The following is a 17,465-nucleotide window of genomic DNA, read 5'->3' as shown; positions in this document are numbered from 1 at the left end:
GAGGAAGTTCAGGGAGAGTAGTCAACCAAGAAGAGGCGATTTGTCGCCGGGCGACTAATCTCCCTGAATCTTTTCGGCTGTCTCTGCCCTAAAGTCTCAAGTGACTGGATGTCTAACAGAATAGCCAGAACACTACTTCCTCTCTTGCTTGCTCTTACTACCAGGCTGTAACCAATAAGTGACTTGAGAGGGGATGTGGTTCCTAACTTGCTTTTGAATCTGAGCTGAATGCAAAGGATAAATTGCAAACTCACTTAACAGTTATGTCCCATGTGCCCCCCCCTTCAAGTTGCTGACAAATTCAGAAACCTTACAAAAAGGTTTGCTCATCACTACCCCCATCTCTTGGGGGTTCTAATGCAGGTAGCTTGGGAGATAATATGCATGTTTAGTATTGAACTGTACTGGAGGCATTTCTATGGATTTTTTTCCGGGAATGTGGGGACATAATTAATATACTCTGTTTACATTTTGTAGTCTATTCATATGCGATTCCCATAGAATCCCCATAAAATTCATATATTTATATTTCTTTATAAGAGTATGAGAGAGACAATATTCCATTAAATGCAAGGTTCTACTTAATCTTTGGAGATTTTATTTAAACTGCTTATTTAAAGGATAAGGAAAGTCGTAATGCACTTGGGGGTGCCAAATGTTAGGCACCCCAATTGATTGTATTTACTTAACTGAAACCCCGGGCCAGTGCTCCTATCAGCAGAAAACTGCACCAGCCCGGGGTTATTCCAGGAGGCACCACGGAACGATCCTCTTCCGTCTTCCTCTGCCTTCAAATTTCCCGGGACAGACCCATGCCCAGTAGAACGAAATAGCAGACTTTTTAGTTGAAGTTCAGCTCTTCACTCTAATACGCATGTTCAGCCGCGTGAAGAAAGATGAAGCTGGAAGAGAATCGCTCCGTGGTGCTCATTGGTATAACCCTGGGCCGGTGCAGTTTTCTGCTGATAGGAGCACCAGCCTGGGGTTTCGGATAAGTAAATACAATCACTTGGGGGTGCCTAATATTTGGCACCCCAAGGGTAAGAACACTTTCCTTCTCCTTTAAGCAAAGATTTGCAATTTAGTAGTTTGGAAAAGAGACCTATTTCCTAAAAACAAATATATTTTGTGTGTATTAATGTTATTAATGTTATGTGCCACAAAAGCAGAAAGATTTGTTATTGCTGGGGGTATGTGGTATAAAATCCATTGTGTTCTCATGCATTTAAAGGAGGACTAAACCCTAAAAAATGAATATGGCTAAGAATGCTGCATTTTATATACTGGGAGTAATGCACCAGCCTAAAGGTTCAGCATCTCTAAAACAGTAATGATCCAGGCCTTCAAATTTGTCACAGGAGCTCACCATCTTGGATATTGTTAGGAGTCCCAGTAGCCAAGCTTAGGGGTCGTTGCTAATCATCAAACAGAAAAAGTTTTAACTGTCATATAAGCTGATGCTACAGGGCTGAATATTACATGTGATGCTAATTGCACTGGTTTCTGTGCTGCCATGTAGTAATTATCTGTATTAATTACTAATCAGCCTTATATTGTGACATTTCTATTCTATATGTACTGTATATTGTGAGTGGCTCCCTAAGCTCAGTAAGTGACAGCAGCACAGAGCATGTGCAGTGAATCAGCAGAAAAGAAGATGGGGAGCTACTGGGGCATCTTTGGAGACAGATCTTTACTGCTAAAGGGCTGTGGTTGCTTTGGGCTGAAACAAAACCCATGAATATAATGTTCAGCATTCTACCATATTTCTATAGAGCTTTATTTCTTGTTACAGAAGTGTAACTACATGCCAGTTTTTGCACTTTTATTCTGTTAAAAATAATATATATATCCACAGCAATAACTCAGCACTCACAGGACTTGCTTAAAAATCAAAAAATCCTTTTTATTGTGCAAAATGGTGATTTTGTATGATAAAAAAAGGATTTTTCATTTTTTAAGCAAGTCCTGTGAGTGCGCAGTTATTGCTGTTTTTGTGCTTGCTGAACTACCACTTGGCACCTAGGCAGTTGGCGGATTCTTGGATTCTTTTTGTGTGTCCCCTTTATTACTATGGTGTATATACAGTCATTTTCCTGGGTTAATGGAAAAGAGTTCCACCTCTGAACATTCCTCTAAAATGAAATTGCATGTGTTCGTTTAAAATCAGCTCAAAGGCACTCAAAGTGTTAAAGGTGTGTACTGACTGTGAGGCATTGTTCTTTGACTACTAAATTACATAGGTAATTATTAATGAGCTGTGTATAGATAAAAGAGGATGATGTTCTCAGCACACTACACTCCCAGGGCAGGTAACAAGTCTTATAAGACGCACAGCCAACAGCTGGAAGCCTGGAACCCCTGAATACGATATAGGAAGAATAAGGTATGTAACTGTTAGCGCTGGGCAGGTTCAGTATAATGGAGGTGTTGATATGGTATCTGTATTGGAGACACAGATCTTTACTGTTAAAGCGCTGTGGTTGCCTTGGGCTGGTACAAAATGAATCAGTTAATAGTGCTGCTCCAGCAGAATTCTGCACTGAAATCCATTTCTCAAAAGAGCAAACAGATTTTTTTATATTTAATTTTGAAATCTGACATGGGGCTAGACATATTGTCAATTTCCCAGCTGCCCCTGGTCATGTGACTTCTGACTGCACTTTAGGAGAGAAATGCTTTCTGGCAGGCTGCTGTTTTTCCTTCTCAATGTAACTGAATGTGTCTCAGTGGGACATGGGTTTTTACTATTGAGTGCTGTTCTTAGATCTACCAGGCAGTTGTTATCTTGTGTTAGGGAGCTGCTATCTGGTTACCTTCCCATTGTTCTTTTGTTTGGCTTTTGGGGGGGGGGAAGGGAGGGGGTGATATAACTCCAACTTGCAGTACAGCAGTAAAGAGTTGTTGAAGTTTATCAGAGCACAAGTCACATGACTTGGGGCAGCTGGGAAATTGACAATATATCTAGCCCCATGTCAGATTTCAAAATTGAATATAAAAAAATCTGTTTGCTCTTTTGAGAAATGGATGTCAGTGCAGAATTCTGCTGGAGCAGCACTATTAACTGGTTCATTTTGAAAAAAAAAATTTCTCCCATGATAGTATCCCTTTAAGCTGTCCCACAAACTGGCAGTTTGACAGATTTTGGTACCAAATAATCAGATAATTGACCAGTTTTGTGATGGGTGTGGAATGTCAAAATGATCGTTTAAGGGCCACGCTGTCCTGTCGAGAATTTAAAAATGGGCAGGTAGTAAGAGCTGAGATGTTTCATCAGACGCTGCTTACATGCACTAATGTGATTGTTGATTGAATGGATTGACATATTCTTGTTTCAGACCAGTTTGGCTTAAAAAAAAAATGCAAAATTTGCTCATATGATCTGCTTGTTTCTGGGAACTTTAACATAGGCAGGGAATCCGTATGATTTGGCACTACGTACTATATTCACAGTATAGACTGTGAAGATGTTTATCATCTAGGAAACCAAACATCTGCCCCAATAGGGATACCCCCTAACATCATGGTTATAATAAACACACTGAAACAGGATTGTGGGTGAAGGTCAGTCACAGCTATTTATATTACCAGATCCTTGCCAATTTCAAAACACATCACGTTAGATGTCAAATATATAACAACTTACTTATCTTACTCCGAACGCCGGCCACTGCGTGCAGTGGGCATGTGGTGTCCCCTTTTATAACAAAGCCGAATACAGGCAAAGGATCAATAACCGCCATGTTGTTTTAAATGTAAACATAAAATACACAATACACACCAAAGTCTTTACAACTGGGTGGGCGGGAGGGAGGTTGCGCCTGTAGCTGCTATGGGCACCAAGAGAGAGACTGCGCCATGACGTCACACGTATTCGCCTGTGCAAAGACGCAATGCACGTCCACGCGGGGCAAAGGAGATGCGCATGTTTAAAGGACAAATCCCCCTCACAGCCAGTAGCACCAGGGCCGGAAATAGGGGTAGGCAGAGTAGGCACGTGCCTAGGGAACAAAGCTGTGAGGGTGCCAGGCACGTACCTCCTGTCGCCTACCCCAAGTCCGGTTCCCTTCTCTGCCCGACTGTATGAATTTTTACGCGCTTCTGCGCACGCGAGTGCAAATTCGCGCACACTAAGCAGGCGCCGCAACTACCTGGCCTGCCTAGGGCATCTGCCCAGCGTGGCCCGGCACTGAGTAGCGCTTTCGCTATGCACTTTAGCGCTGCCCAGATTGTATCCTGGCAGTTTGATGGGTTCCAGCAACCCAAAGAACTGCCATGATGTAAATGACAATTGCGTTTTTTCATGTGTCTTTTATATGCCAATGGGAAACAAAAGTTAAGTACGATATCAAAAGAACTGACATGAGTGGGAATTAGATGCGACTCCACAGAGATGAAGGGGAATGCAATTATCTGGCTGCTTTGATGGGATCAGTTGTGGCATATGGAAACTTTCCAATTGCAGTCGTCTGGCCGAGTCTTTAATTACTGTCAATAAGACTTTAGTTGGAGTTGCAAAATGTAATTTATTTTGATTTTGAAGTGGCATTTGTATCTGCCTTTATAACAGTATTAAATCAACATCATCCATCACTCACTTGTTTGTTTGTCTCGAGGACCTTGTTTGTATGTGGTTGATAATAATGGGCGAATTTGTCCCGTTTCTCTTCACCTAAAAATTCATGATTTTCCTGCAAGATTCGCAAAACGCGTTGGTCAATGGGCCTCAAATTTTTTTTATACACGCGCCTATTTTGTCCAAATGTATTAAAGTCAATGGGCATCCGAAAAATTTTGACACGCAACAATTTTTATGCGTGCGACTATTCTGACGTGCACAAAATATTCTTTGGTGCAACAGATTTTTTTCCGGCGAATTTTCTCTGCAGTATCGCAAATTTATTCGCTGGCAGAGAAACGGGGAAAATCTATGCGAATTTGTGCCGGACAATTTATTCGCCCATCACTAGTGGAAAAAAAAAATATATAAAATGAATCAAAGTGGAAATAAAGTGGAAAGTAAAAGAGCGATTTGACCAGAAGAAGGATGGGAGACAAGAGGAGAAGGGGAGAATAGAGGGAGAAAGGACAAGTTGATTGAGAGGAGAAAAAGCGCAAATGAAACTGAGAAATGAGCGACAGAACAATGGGAAAAATGAAATACAAGAATGACGTTTTTCTGTTCTGCTTCATAGGGCAGGCCTGTATAGTTTGTTGCTATGAAAACAACAAGAAGATATTATGTTCTGAATTACCCAATTTCAGTTAGACTGGGAATGATCTAGAAAATCAGACCAGATCCTCTGTCAATAAAACAGAACACAGACATAATCACTGCATTTTGTCTATTACATGTGCTTAGGGGGTTTCATACAATGTGAGATGCTGGTACTGGTATAGCGGTTATGTGAAAAGCCCATCTCCCGAAAGTTCCAAATTATGGCCCATTTCATGTAAATAATTCTAATTTATTTGTAAATATTTGCTTTTTATCAGATTTAAGATTTGTTGATCCAAATGACAGAAATATCCCTTATCTGGAAAACCCCAGGTCCCAAGCATTCCAAATAATAGAGCCCATACCATATATAGCTGTATGTTATACCCAGTGCTGGGATATAGCTGAAGTTATGGCTGAGAATAAATCCTACATAGGACTTATAGTTGTATAAAAACACCATAGAACTCTGGCAGCAGCTGTAGAAAGGTTAATCCAGGCACCTCCCAGGGCCATCAGCATTATCAGCCTCCCTGAACAGGACTTTGCTCTGATTTTGCCCTGTAATCTCTTGCACATTGTACATTGTATTTAACTTAACAGACCTGCCTGAGAATGTGTCCTGTGTGAATACCAGTCATTGAAGGCAAAATAAACCTATTGGGTTTAATACATGTTTAAATCTTATTTTTGTAGACTTAGGGCAGGGGTGCCCAGACTTCGTTACACTGGGATCTACTCTTGATACCTGGCCCTCATCGGGAGATCTACATTGATAATGCAAAGCAAATTTTTGATCACGCCCATTTTTGTGGCCACACCCCCTAATTACCATGTTCATTATACAAAATTTGCCAGGTTATAAAGGTCCCTTCCCCTCAATGCTTGCTGCTCTCAGCTCTCCCTACCTTCTGTGTCCCTGCTTGCAGCATGTCCTCCCACCTGTGTCCTTCCCCACCGTGCCTGCAGCCCGGCCTTTCTCCCTTCCTTCATGCTGCACTTGTCTCCCCACCTTACTGTGCTTGTCTCCCTTCCCACTGTGCTTGTCTCCCTTCCCTCAGTGCTGTGCTTGTCTCCCTCCATGCTGTGCTTGTCTCCCTCCATGCTGTGCTTGTCTCCCTCCATGCTGTGCTTGTATCCCTTCCCTCCGTGCTGTGCTTCCCTCCATGCTGTGCTTGTCTCCCTTCCCTCCGTGCTGTGCTTGTCTCCCTTCCCTCCGTGCTGTGCTTCCCTCCGTGCTGTGCTTGTCTCCCTTCCCTCCGTGCTGTGCTTCCCTCCGTGCTGTGCTTGTCTCCCTCCATGCTGTGCTTGTCTCCCTTCATGTTGTGCTTGTCTCCCTTCCCTCCAGGCCCGGATTTGCGGCAAGGCCGCATAGGCCCGGGCCTAGGACGACAAAAAATAGGGGTGGCATGCCGCCCAGCTGCATGCTTTTTTTCGCCGGCACGCTGGGAAGGCGGGACCGCGTGGCCGCCTGGTCGGACCGTTCGGCCTAAGGACGGCCGGAGAAGAAATCCGGCGCTGCTTCCCTCCATGCTGTGCTTGTCTCCCTTCCCTCCGTGCTGTGCTTGTCTCCCTTCCCTCCGTGCTGTGCTTCCCTCCCTTCCCTCCATGCTATGCTTGTCTCCCTTCCCTCTGTGCTGTGCTTGTCTCCCTTGTCAAGTGCCTGTTGTGCAGATAATACTGGCGTCAGTGGGCAATGCGAAGAGGCTTTCATACAGAGGCCATTGTCTGGAGCGAGTTCTTCTGCTCTCTCCGCGTCAGTAAAATAAAGATGGGACTGGTCTGCAGCAGCGCCCTGTGGCGCATTAAGGATTCGCGTCTGAAGTCTCGACCAGGAAGTGCCGTTTAAACCTTCTGGCAGGTTGCGGTCTACCAGGAAAATTACGGGAATCGACTGGTAGACCGCGATCGACGTCCTGGGCACCCCTGACTTTGGGTATTAAGATCTTAATTAAAGAAAGATCTGTTATCTGGAAAACCCCAGGTCCCAAGCATTCTGGAAAGCAGATGCTATACCTGTATTTATCCATATGTCTCTGCACTGAATAGCAGCTGCAACTGTGGCACATACTGGGTTAAAGACTCTCCGCACAACATACACACGAGTCTGGAATGCTGGCAGGTTTCCTCTTGGCCTGTCTTTTCTTTGCTTCACAGGTTAAAATAAAAAAAATAAAAAATAAAGCCCTTTATCCTTATCAGAACAAATTCCCACGTTGAGTCATTGGGAGCTTAAATATATGAAGTCACACTCCTTAATAAGTCTTTTGGCAAAGAAACATGTGTTTAGTTTGAATTTGCTGTTTAATGTAACTTATTTTCCATTTATGTTTTCCTCTTTTCAAAAATAGACCCTTTTGCTGATCACAAAGAATAGGGATTCACCGAATCCACTATTTTGGATTCGGCCGAACCCCCGAATCCTTTGCGAAAGATTCGGCCGAATACCGCCCCTAATTTGCATATGCAAACTAGGATTTGGATTTGGTTTGGCCATGCAGAAGGATTCGGCCAAATCCGAATCCTGCTGAAAAAGGCCGAATCCTAAACCAAATCCTGGATTCGGTGCATCCCTACAAAGAAATAATAAAATCTCAGTGTGTAATTGTAGGAAATGTCTGTGTAAGCAACTGCAACGCCTGCCCTTATTGAGCATGATCTGGGATCCAATCTCAAAGGTGATGCTGACCTAGGTAAAATACAAATGAGCCACCTTTACTTTCCTTTGCCAGCATCTAAATGGAAGAACAATTCACTGAGATTGCTGAAATGTTAGGCACCTCTCAATCAATCCACCAGTGCTCATTTAAATTAACCTTTAGTATGGAATGCACTCTGGCACCCTCTCAGAGCTCTTGCTAGCCATGAATGTGCTTAAAGGATCAGTAACATCAAAAAATTAAATTGTTTTAAAGTAGGGATGCACTGAATCCACTATTTTGGATTCTGCCGAACCCCCGAATCCTTCACGAAGGATTTCGGCCGAATACCGAACTGAATCCTAATTTGCATATGTAAATTAGGGGTGGGAAGGGGAAAACATTTTTTTTCTTCCTTGTTTTGTGACAAAAAGTCACACAATTTCCCTCCCTGCCCCTAATTTGCATATGCAAATTAGGATTCGGTTCGGCCGGGCAGAAGGATCTGGCCGAATCCGAATCCTGCTGAAAAAGGCCGAATCCTGCCTGAATCCCAAACCAAATCCTGGATTCGGTGCATCCCTATTTTAAAGTAATACAAATATAATGTAGTGTTGGTCTGCACTGGTAAAACTGGAGTGTTTGCTTCAGAAACACTACTATAGTTTATATAAACAAGCTGCTGTGTAGCCAAGGGGGCAGCCATTCAAGGCTCAGGTTACACAGCAGATAAGCTCTGTAGAACATAATGGTGTTATCTGTTATCCACTATTTAACCTGTGCCATATAGACTTTTTTCAATGTTTGCCATTTCTATTCAGCAGCTTGTTTATATAAACTAAAGTAGTGTTTCTGAAGCAAACACACCAGTTTTACCAGTGCAGAGCAACACTCTAGGGATGGGCTGCTTTTTTCGCCTTGTTTCGCCGCTGGATTGACGCCCACAGACTTTAATTGGCGTCTGCGACATTTCGCCGGTGGCAAATTTTTGGCGAAACGATACAGGTCAAATTCGCCCATCCCTAAACACTACAGGATATTTCATTACTTTAAAACACTTTAATTTTTTGGTGTTACTGTTCCTTTAAGATGCTGGAATGCAAGGAAATATAATTCAGAAACAGCACTTTCTTTTTTTCTCCTTTTTTCTCTGATCACGCCTACTTCCAATGATGTCACTCCCAGTTTACAATGACAGCACTTCCTGATTTTTGATGGTCAGTGGGTCCGGGTTGCTGATAAGGTACTTGCGGGTCGGGTCCAAGCGGGTAAGAACGCGGGTTGCGGGTCCAGGTTCTGGATTGCAGGTATAGGTCGGGTACAGGTTCCAAAAAATGGACACGCACAGGACTCAAACACACAGTCCTGCTTTTGTACTGGCAAGTCCCGATTTCTCTGCACTGAACAGCCAAAAAAGATACAATGTTTCTAACTTAATTGGCTCTTGGCAGAGAGCCCAGAATAAATACGTAACAGTTTTGTCCCTTGGGAGAAGTTAGACTCACAGCTTAAAGGGCAATTCACCTTCTTTGGTAAAACTGTAATAAAACATAAAAACTACAGGAAATGTGTTCAAACTTTCATAACCTGGCAAATTTTGTAAAATGGGCATGGTAATTAAGGGGTGTGGCCACAAAAAGGGGCGTGGTCAAAAATTGCCACATGCAAAAAAATTTTGTCACTCTTTCCATTTCCAGAATGTTGGGAGGTATGACCATGGGGGTCTGCATTCTCTATAATTAGGCCACTGATTGGGCTAATTCTATACACAGCTTCCTCTATAGTATTAAAATTCCCACAACCAGCAGAGCGGCATGAGTTAATGTGCAACGGGCCCCTCAAATGTTTTCCCCAGTGAGAGGGTGTAGATCCCAGCATAGTCTTATTTCGCAGCTGAGCCCAATAACTAGAGGATATTTGTAGTAGGAGATATACAGAATATCAAATGTATTTTTATTTATTTTTTGCTTTGTTTTTTTAAATTTGTGAAATTGTGCCTTTGTGTAAACTGTTAGAATGTGTCTCGAGGCATTTGATACTGGGGAGTATTTCTTCACACCCCCCATTCATAGCCTGCCAGGTGATTATTACTGATCCATTGGCTGTTGGGCACTCCTTCACTCCTGAACTGATTTATGACCATTCTGATACTATTTCTGGGCATTTGTTTCAATGACCTGAAACATTTCCAGGGACAAACTGTTTGGAACAGTAAATAATAATAATTCTGGGAATGAGGCACAGCCTTTGTTCCATGAGCTAAACAAAAGTGTCGGTTCCATTTCTTTTTTGTAAAACGGAAAAAACCCTCCCCGGCCTACCTGCCCCCCTGGGCAAATGCCCCTAAAGGTGGCCATACATGGAGAGATCCGCTCGTTTGGCTATGTCGCCAAACGAGCGGATCTCCCTCCGATATGCCCACCATGAGGGGGCAATATCGGGCTGATCCAATCGTGGGCCCTAGGGCCCAAAGATCGAATCCTAACGATGCCTAACGGGCGGTCGGATCGTGGAACCGCATCAACGAATAGATGCGGCCGAGATCCGACGGGATTTTTTGTCCCATCCGATCGAGATGATCTCGATCGGTGAAGCCCTTCGGGGGGCCCCATACACGGGCCAATAAGCTGCCGACACGGTCTGTCGGCAGCTTTTATCGGCCCGTGTATTGCCACCTTAACTTGTTACTCACCCTTGGCGCAGGTCCTCTGCTGCGGAGTTCACGGGCGCCATCTTCTCCCGTGCTCTCTTCTTGCTGCTTTGCCAGGTGTTTTTTGGCGCATACGCAGTATGAGGAATGTAACGGTAAGAATCTACTGCGCATGCGCTGAAAGTCACTAAGTTTCTGAAAAAAAGATAGTAATCTTCGTGACTTTCGGCGCATGCGCAGAAGATCATTACCGGTAAATGCCCTGTACTGCGCATGCGCCAAAAAACAACAGGCAAAGCAGGAAGAAGAGCGCTCGGGAGAAGATGGCGTCCGTGAACTCCGCAGCAGAGGACCTGCACCGAGGGGTGAATAACAAGTTAGGGGCATTTGCCCCAGGGGGGCCTACAAAGCGGATGGGGGAGGGATTTTTCCCCGTAAAGGTTGACTTCTCCTTTAAGGTCGAAACGTGTTGGGCTTACCAAATATTTTGCAGTTTTTGTTATATTTTTTCTGTTTTGGTAATCAATTAATTTTTTTTCTAACTGGGTGTGCTATCCGTTTCTGATTATATTTAGCAGTTAAATTTGGAGACCCTGATGGGGAGTCTCCTATGGTGTGCGCCTTCTCTCCTAATTCTGTGAGTATAAATGTTAAACTGGCCATACACAAACAGATTTAAAGGAGAACTAAACCCAATATATAGTGAACTTATTGCACGAGGCTAAAGTTTCAGCTTGTCAATAGCAGCAATGATCCAGGACTTCAAACTTGTCACAGGGGGTCACCATCTTGGAAAGTGTCTGTGACACTCACATGCTCAGTGGGCTCTGATTGGCTGTTGAGAAGCTAAGCTTAGGGCTCGTCACTAATTATCCAGCAGAAAATGACCTTCCCTGGCTGTAATATAAGCTGATGCTACAGGTTTGTTGATTATTAAATTCTGATGCTAATTGCACTGGTTTCTGTGCTGCCATGTAGTAATTATGTGTATTAATTACTAATCAGCCTTATATTGTGACATTTCTATTCTATGTGTACTGTATATTGTGAGTGGGTCCCTAAGCTCAGTAAGTGACAGCAGCACAGAGCATGTGCAGTGAATCAGCAGAAAAGAAGATGGGGAGCTACTGGGGCATCTTTGGAGACACAGATCTTTACTGCTAAAGGGCTGTGGTTGCCTTGGGCTGGTACAGAAACCCAAAACATAATGTACAACATTTCTAGATACTTCTTTAGTTAAGCTTTAGTTCTCCTTTAGCTGCTGATTCAGCCCCTTCAGACCAAAGTTGGAAGTTTATCTGCCCGTGTATCAGCCCTCTCCAACTGCCCATCCAATAGGTATCTATCAGACAGGTTTTTAAAAAATCTCGCCACGGGTAGGACCGCATTGCATTTTTGATGTGGTCCTCTCCCAACAACATGTGCAGATGCCTGCTATGATGATCATGCAAATCATTGGATAAGCCTGATATTGCCTAACACAAGATGGCCATATCAGCCAAAAAATCCGCTCCTCTATCGACTTCGCCAAAAAAACGGATCTTCGTTTAAGCCTTAGAAAAATGGCAATAGATAAACTTATTGTGCTTATTGTGCTAGGAGGAAAATTATGAAGTTTAGGGAGACTTAGCATTACACAAATATGCGAGTTATAGGATCTGCAAGGGAAAGCTATCTCTCGTATCAGAGCTGGCAGCCAGTTACACAGTGCCAAACAAGGATGGAGAGAGGAGCAAACTGAGCATGCTCAAGCCCTAGCCCTGGAGGAGTTTGCTGAAAACAGGAATTCTTGTACAGAAGCCCATGTGTACTCAATAGAATAGAAAAATGTGGGGTTTCTTTTTTCAGAGGACTCAAAGTAGTATTAAGTTGAGGGTTTACTGGTGTATTTGTATAGACCTTTCTGATAAAGCTTACTTAATTTTAGTCTTTCCTTCTCCTTTAAGGGAAGTACCTTTGGAAGAGCACAGGGTTGCGCCATGTTTGCACCACTTTTGCAGCTCTGAATGCAGCCCTTGTAATATCCACTCTATAACATGCTGTCTGTTATTCACATTCTCTTCTAAATTAGGTTTTTCAGAGGGCCTTTGTATATTTCAATTTTCCAGTTGACATGGGCCTTGTACAGTGGAATTCTATATACTATACAATAGCGGGAATAATTCATGGAATCCTTCTGTGTGGCATTTGTATGGGATCAGTTCTGCTGCATTAGCGGCTGATTTTGCAAGTCAATCCTCCAATCATGGCAAATGTTGAATCATGATTCTCCCTTCTCTCTGTGTTTTTCAGGTCTGCAAGTCATGCGAAAGTTCCTGTTTGTTGGAATAACCTTTGCTGCCTTGCTTCATTTCATGCTTCACATATTTGTGCAGAAGAAAACCATCTCCACGTGAGTAGACGTGCGCCCTCTTAGGGTCATTGCTTCTGGGGTCATTTACATCCAAATCTGGAAAGCAATTTTGCTGGGCATCAGACCTTTCCTTATAATATAAAATACTTACTAGTATGCCATCATTTTTGTTTTTTTTTAATGTTTGAATGATATGGCAATCCAAATCACGGAAAGACCCCTTATCTGGAAAACCCCAGGTCCTGAGCATTCTGTGTAACAGGTTCCATACCTGGTAATGTGATTCTGCACAAGCATACCTCCCAACATTTTCGAAATAGAAAAAAGGATAAAAAGATTTGCAGAGGTGACAATTTTTGGACCATGCCCATTTTTGTAACCACGCCCCCTAATTACCATGTTCATTTTGCAAAATTTGGCAGGTTATGAAAGTTTAAATACATTTCTGCGGTTTATAATTACAGTTTTGCTTATGAAGGTGAATTGTGAGTCACAGTTTCCCCAAGAGACCTGTTTATCTTAAATTGTTACAATTGTTTATTTGCTTATCTTAAATTGTTACAAAAGCATTGAGGTGCACCTGCCATGTATTCTGGGCTCTCTGCCAAAAGCCAATTAAGTTAGACACTGTCTATCTTTTTCTGGCTGTTCAGTGCAGGAGATCAAAGAGAAAGTTGAGACATTTCAGTTACAATCTGGGACTGTAGGTTGAGCTGTCAAAATTGGGACTGTCCTGCGAAAAATGAGACAGTTGGGAGGTATGCACAAGTTATGTATAAAAAGTGATCCTGAAAGCTATTGGTCAATGGCTGTACTTAATGACAAATGGGCTAATCAAAGCAAATGATATTCAGCATAGAACCGCTACCAGCTAGAGAATAAGACAGCCCTAAATCTAGGCTAAGGGCAGAGACACACACTCAGATTTGGGGAGATTAGTCTTCCAACGACAAATCTCCTCTTCTTCAGGGCAACTAATCTCCCCGAACTGCCTTCCTGCTGACTAGAATGCAAATTTGCCGACGGGATGGCACTCGGAACTCTTCGTTTTCTGAAGTCGCCCGAAGTTGCCTCTAGACTTCAAGTGTGGGTGAGATCAATATGATTTTATCCCACAAAACTTATATAAAGTGACTTTGGTATAAAGGGTCAGGCTTATCTCTAATTTGAATGTTACAGGATCGAAAGAACTGTAAAGCAATTTTATTCTACACTATATACGACTACAAACTTTACCTGCAGTGGGGTTTTGATGTTAACAGCCAGTTACAAGAATTTATCAAGAATCTCTATAGACCTTATAAAAGTTTTAAAATCTGATGGAATGGTTGTATGTAATTAATTCCTCCTTGATATTGATATTCATTTTAAAACTTTTTAACATATGTATTACATCTATTTATTGTTTTAGTTAGTGAGGTATATTAAGGTAGGCCGGTCAATTTTTAATTATACAGATGATAGCATGAATTCTTGTTACCAATAAAATTAACTGATGGGAAAAACCTCTGATTCCGCTCGTTTCCTGGGCTTGAGCTTATTGTTGGTTCCCGTTTTAGCATATTTGCTCTGCTGTATAACAGATGCTTTCTTGGCCCTGCATTTAGCTGTTAGGCTTGCAGATTCAAGCATATAAAATGAACATTTTGTAAGCATGCTGGACATTGGCCAGGAAACACATTTGTTAGTAAGACATTCCAGGGCCCACATCAAAGTCTTGATTTGTTAAGCAGGAACTCATACTGCCGTTCCACTCATTTTAATCTGTGTCGGGAATGGGAAGTGATCAGAGGCAATTAGATGATATCTGATCACCGCCATAAAAAAGATGCTGCATGTGCTTTATACATGGAGACCAATAGTCTCTCAAGACATATGGCAAGATCAATACCTTCAAGACTTCGTTGTTTCCTTTAAGGGTAAGGACACACTGGACGATTTGTCGCCAACGTTTTTAAAAAGCAAATCGTGGCGGCATATCGCTCGTTTTGTCTCTGAACAAAACCAAATGAAAGACGCCAGCTCCTGTGCCCGCAGCGCGTTGTGAATCGCCTGTAGCTCCAAAACGCACTGAGACCCTTTTCCGAGCGATTTATCAGAAATAGCATGTACTTAGAAAAGCACTGAAATCTCCTAGACACGCACACACATACAGATAAGTAGCAGCAATTGTATTCAAATTACAATGCGAACGCAATGACGCAAGAACGCAAGCACGTAAAGACGCCAGGTTACAGCGGGAAGCACAAACCGTTTCTGGTTTGGGTGGAGCACGTACCGCACAGAGTAATGGGATACAAATCGCTCTGTGCCAATAGTCGCTGTGAATCGTCTGTTCAAAAAAGACGATCGTCTTGTCGCCGCGATTTACTTTTTTAAAACGTTGGCGACAAATCGTCCAGTGTGTCCTTACCCTTAAGTAGAAGGAAAGGTTAAAACTAAGTAAGCCTTATCAGAAAGGTCCATCTAAATATAACAGTAAACCCCCAAAGTAATGTTGCTCTGAGTCCCCTGTCAAAAGAAACAGCACATTTCTTTCCTTCTATTGTGTACTCATGGGCTTCTGTATCAGACTTCCTGCCTTCAGCTTAAACCTCATTGCCCTGGGCAAGAGCATGCTCAGTTTGCTCCTCTTCCCCCTCCCCCTCCCTTCTCTACTGTAATCTGAGCCCAGAGCAGGGAAAGACTCAGGCAGGAAGTGATGTCACACCACATTAATACTGCAGCTCCTATCCTAAACAGACAGAGAGTTTATAGAGCTTTTTACACAGGTATAGTAAAACATTCTACAGAATAAATATAGCATTCTAGCTTGCACTATTGCAGCTAATCTATTGGCAATAAAATGCCTCCGTAGCTTTCCTTCTCCTTTAACAATGCTATTTATTTTGTAGGGATACACTGAATCCAGGATTTGGCCAGGATTCTGCCTTTTTCAGCAGGATTCGGAATCGTCCGAATCCTACTGCCCAGACGGACGGAATCCGAATCCTATTTGCATATGCAAATTAAGGGTGGGGAGGGAAATCGCGTGAATTTTTGTCACAACAAGGAAGTAAAAAATGTTTTCCCCTTCCCACTAGGGATGCACCGAATCCAGGATTCGGTTCGGGATCCGGCCAGGATTCGGCATTTTTCAGCAGGATTCGGATTCGGCCGAATCCTTCTGCCCGGCCGAACCGAATCCGACCCTTAATTTACATATGCAAATTAGGGCCGGGGAGGGAAATCCCGTGGCTTTTTGTCACAAAGCAAGGAAATAAAACATTTTTCCCCTTCCCACCCCTAATTTACATATGCACATTAGGGTTCGGTTCGGTATTCGGCCGAATCCTTCGCCAAGGATTCGGGGGTTCGGCTGAATCCAAAATAGTGGATTCGGTGCATCCCTACTTCCCACCCCTAATTTTCATATGCAAATTAGGATTTGGTTCAGTATTCGGACGAATCCAAAATAGTGGATTTGGTGCATCCCTAATATTTAGGCTAGGGTTAGTTTGCATTTCCCACCTAACATACTGCAGCTCCGTTATACCAAACCTCCCGAAGCAAAATGATGTAAAAATAACAAACCCCGTCTGATGGAGAGAACTGACCTTTAGTAAAATGGCGGTGTCGCTACAATAATTGTCAGTTCTTGCATCAAGTGAACAGTTGATTTCATACATTTTCTTTGGCGTCTTTTGTCTCCCATTTTCAGCAACTAAACCTCTTGCTTTTGTCTTTCCAGGTTACCGACAAACGCTGTGAAAGAATTTAAAACCTGCTACAATGAAAAGTTTCAGTTAATTCTAAAGTAGGTGACCCGTGTGAATGGCGATTAAGACTTAAGCTCTCCTTAGCGGCTGTGGCCTGCAAAATAAAACTGATGTTTCTCACTCTGCTGGTCAATGATGGAGCGTTCGTTAGTCAGCTTGTGCTTGAACCAGATGGTGTTCACTGCCCTAGAAAGTTTAATTCTACATCTTACAACTGAGTCAGTGTTATGAATATAATAAGAATACAATAAGAAGAAACTGTAGAATTTATCACTTTTGGGTGAGTTTACTATGCACAGATGGTTTATACCATAGCTCCTTTTCCTGCTGTATGATGCACAGTGTTATGTGCTGTCCACCCATTAAACTACGCAAACGCAATTCCGTCAGCCTACTATTTTTTTCCTAAGCAGAAGAACATGAGAGCAGCCTCTTTCTTTCTCCTGACAACTTCCTTGACTACTTGCTGGTCAGACTGGTTGGAAACTGACCAGCAGGTGGTGCTGTTGTAACAAAATTCATTCATGTTAACAGTACATGTATCCCTTACTATCTTGGATTTTTTTTTAAAAAAAAATAAAGAATTTAAAGGGATACTGTCATGGGGAAAAAACATTTTTTTCAAAATGAATCAGTTAATAGTGCTACTCCAGCAGAATTCTGCACTGAAATCCATTTCTCAAAAGAGCAAACAGATTTTTTTATATTCAATTTTGAAATCTGACATGGGGCTAGAAATATTGTCAGTTTCCCAGCTGCCCCCAGTCATGTGACTTGTGCTCTGATAAACTTCAATCACTCTTTACTGCTGTACTGCAAGTTGGAGTGATATCACCCCCTCCCTTTT

At 42.6% G+C, this 17,465-nt stretch overlaps 1 protein-coding gene across 9 annotated transcripts in view; it reads left to right on the top strand.

Annotated features, from left to right (window-relative positions):
* st3gal6.S (ST3 beta-galactoside alpha-2,3-sialyltransferase 6 S homeolog) overlaps window positions 1-17,465 on the top strand; it is a 65,072-nt gene that overhangs the window by 27,613 nt on the left and 19,994 nt on the right. For 8 of the 9 annotated variants that reach the window (XM_018248838.2, XM_018248832.2, XM_018248837.2 and 5 more), the window contains 2 exons: window positions 12,800-12,899; window positions 16,591-16,656. In XM_018248838.2, coding sequence (XP_018104327.1) covers window positions 12,811-12,899; window positions 16,591-16,656 — 155 coding nt within the window. In that variant the 5' untranslated portion in view covers window positions 12,800-12,810. Of the gene's footprint in view, window positions 1-2,362; window positions 2,387-12,799; window positions 12,900-16,590; window positions 16,657-17,465 lie in introns of those variants that run through there. The other variant, XM_041583352.1, reaches the window with a different exon arrangement.

Source organism: Xenopus laevis, chromosome 2S (assembly GCF_017654675.1).
Source record: "Xenopus laevis strain J_2021 chromosome 2S, Xenopus_laevis_v10.1, whole genome shotgun sequence".
In the NCBI taxonomy this organism is placed as follows: domain Eukaryota; kingdom Metazoa; phylum Chordata; class Amphibia; order Anura; family Pipidae; genus Xenopus; species Xenopus laevis.
The sequence above is the reverse complement of the archived record's forward strand: the minus strand, read 5'-3'. Positions and strand labels throughout refer to the sequence as shown.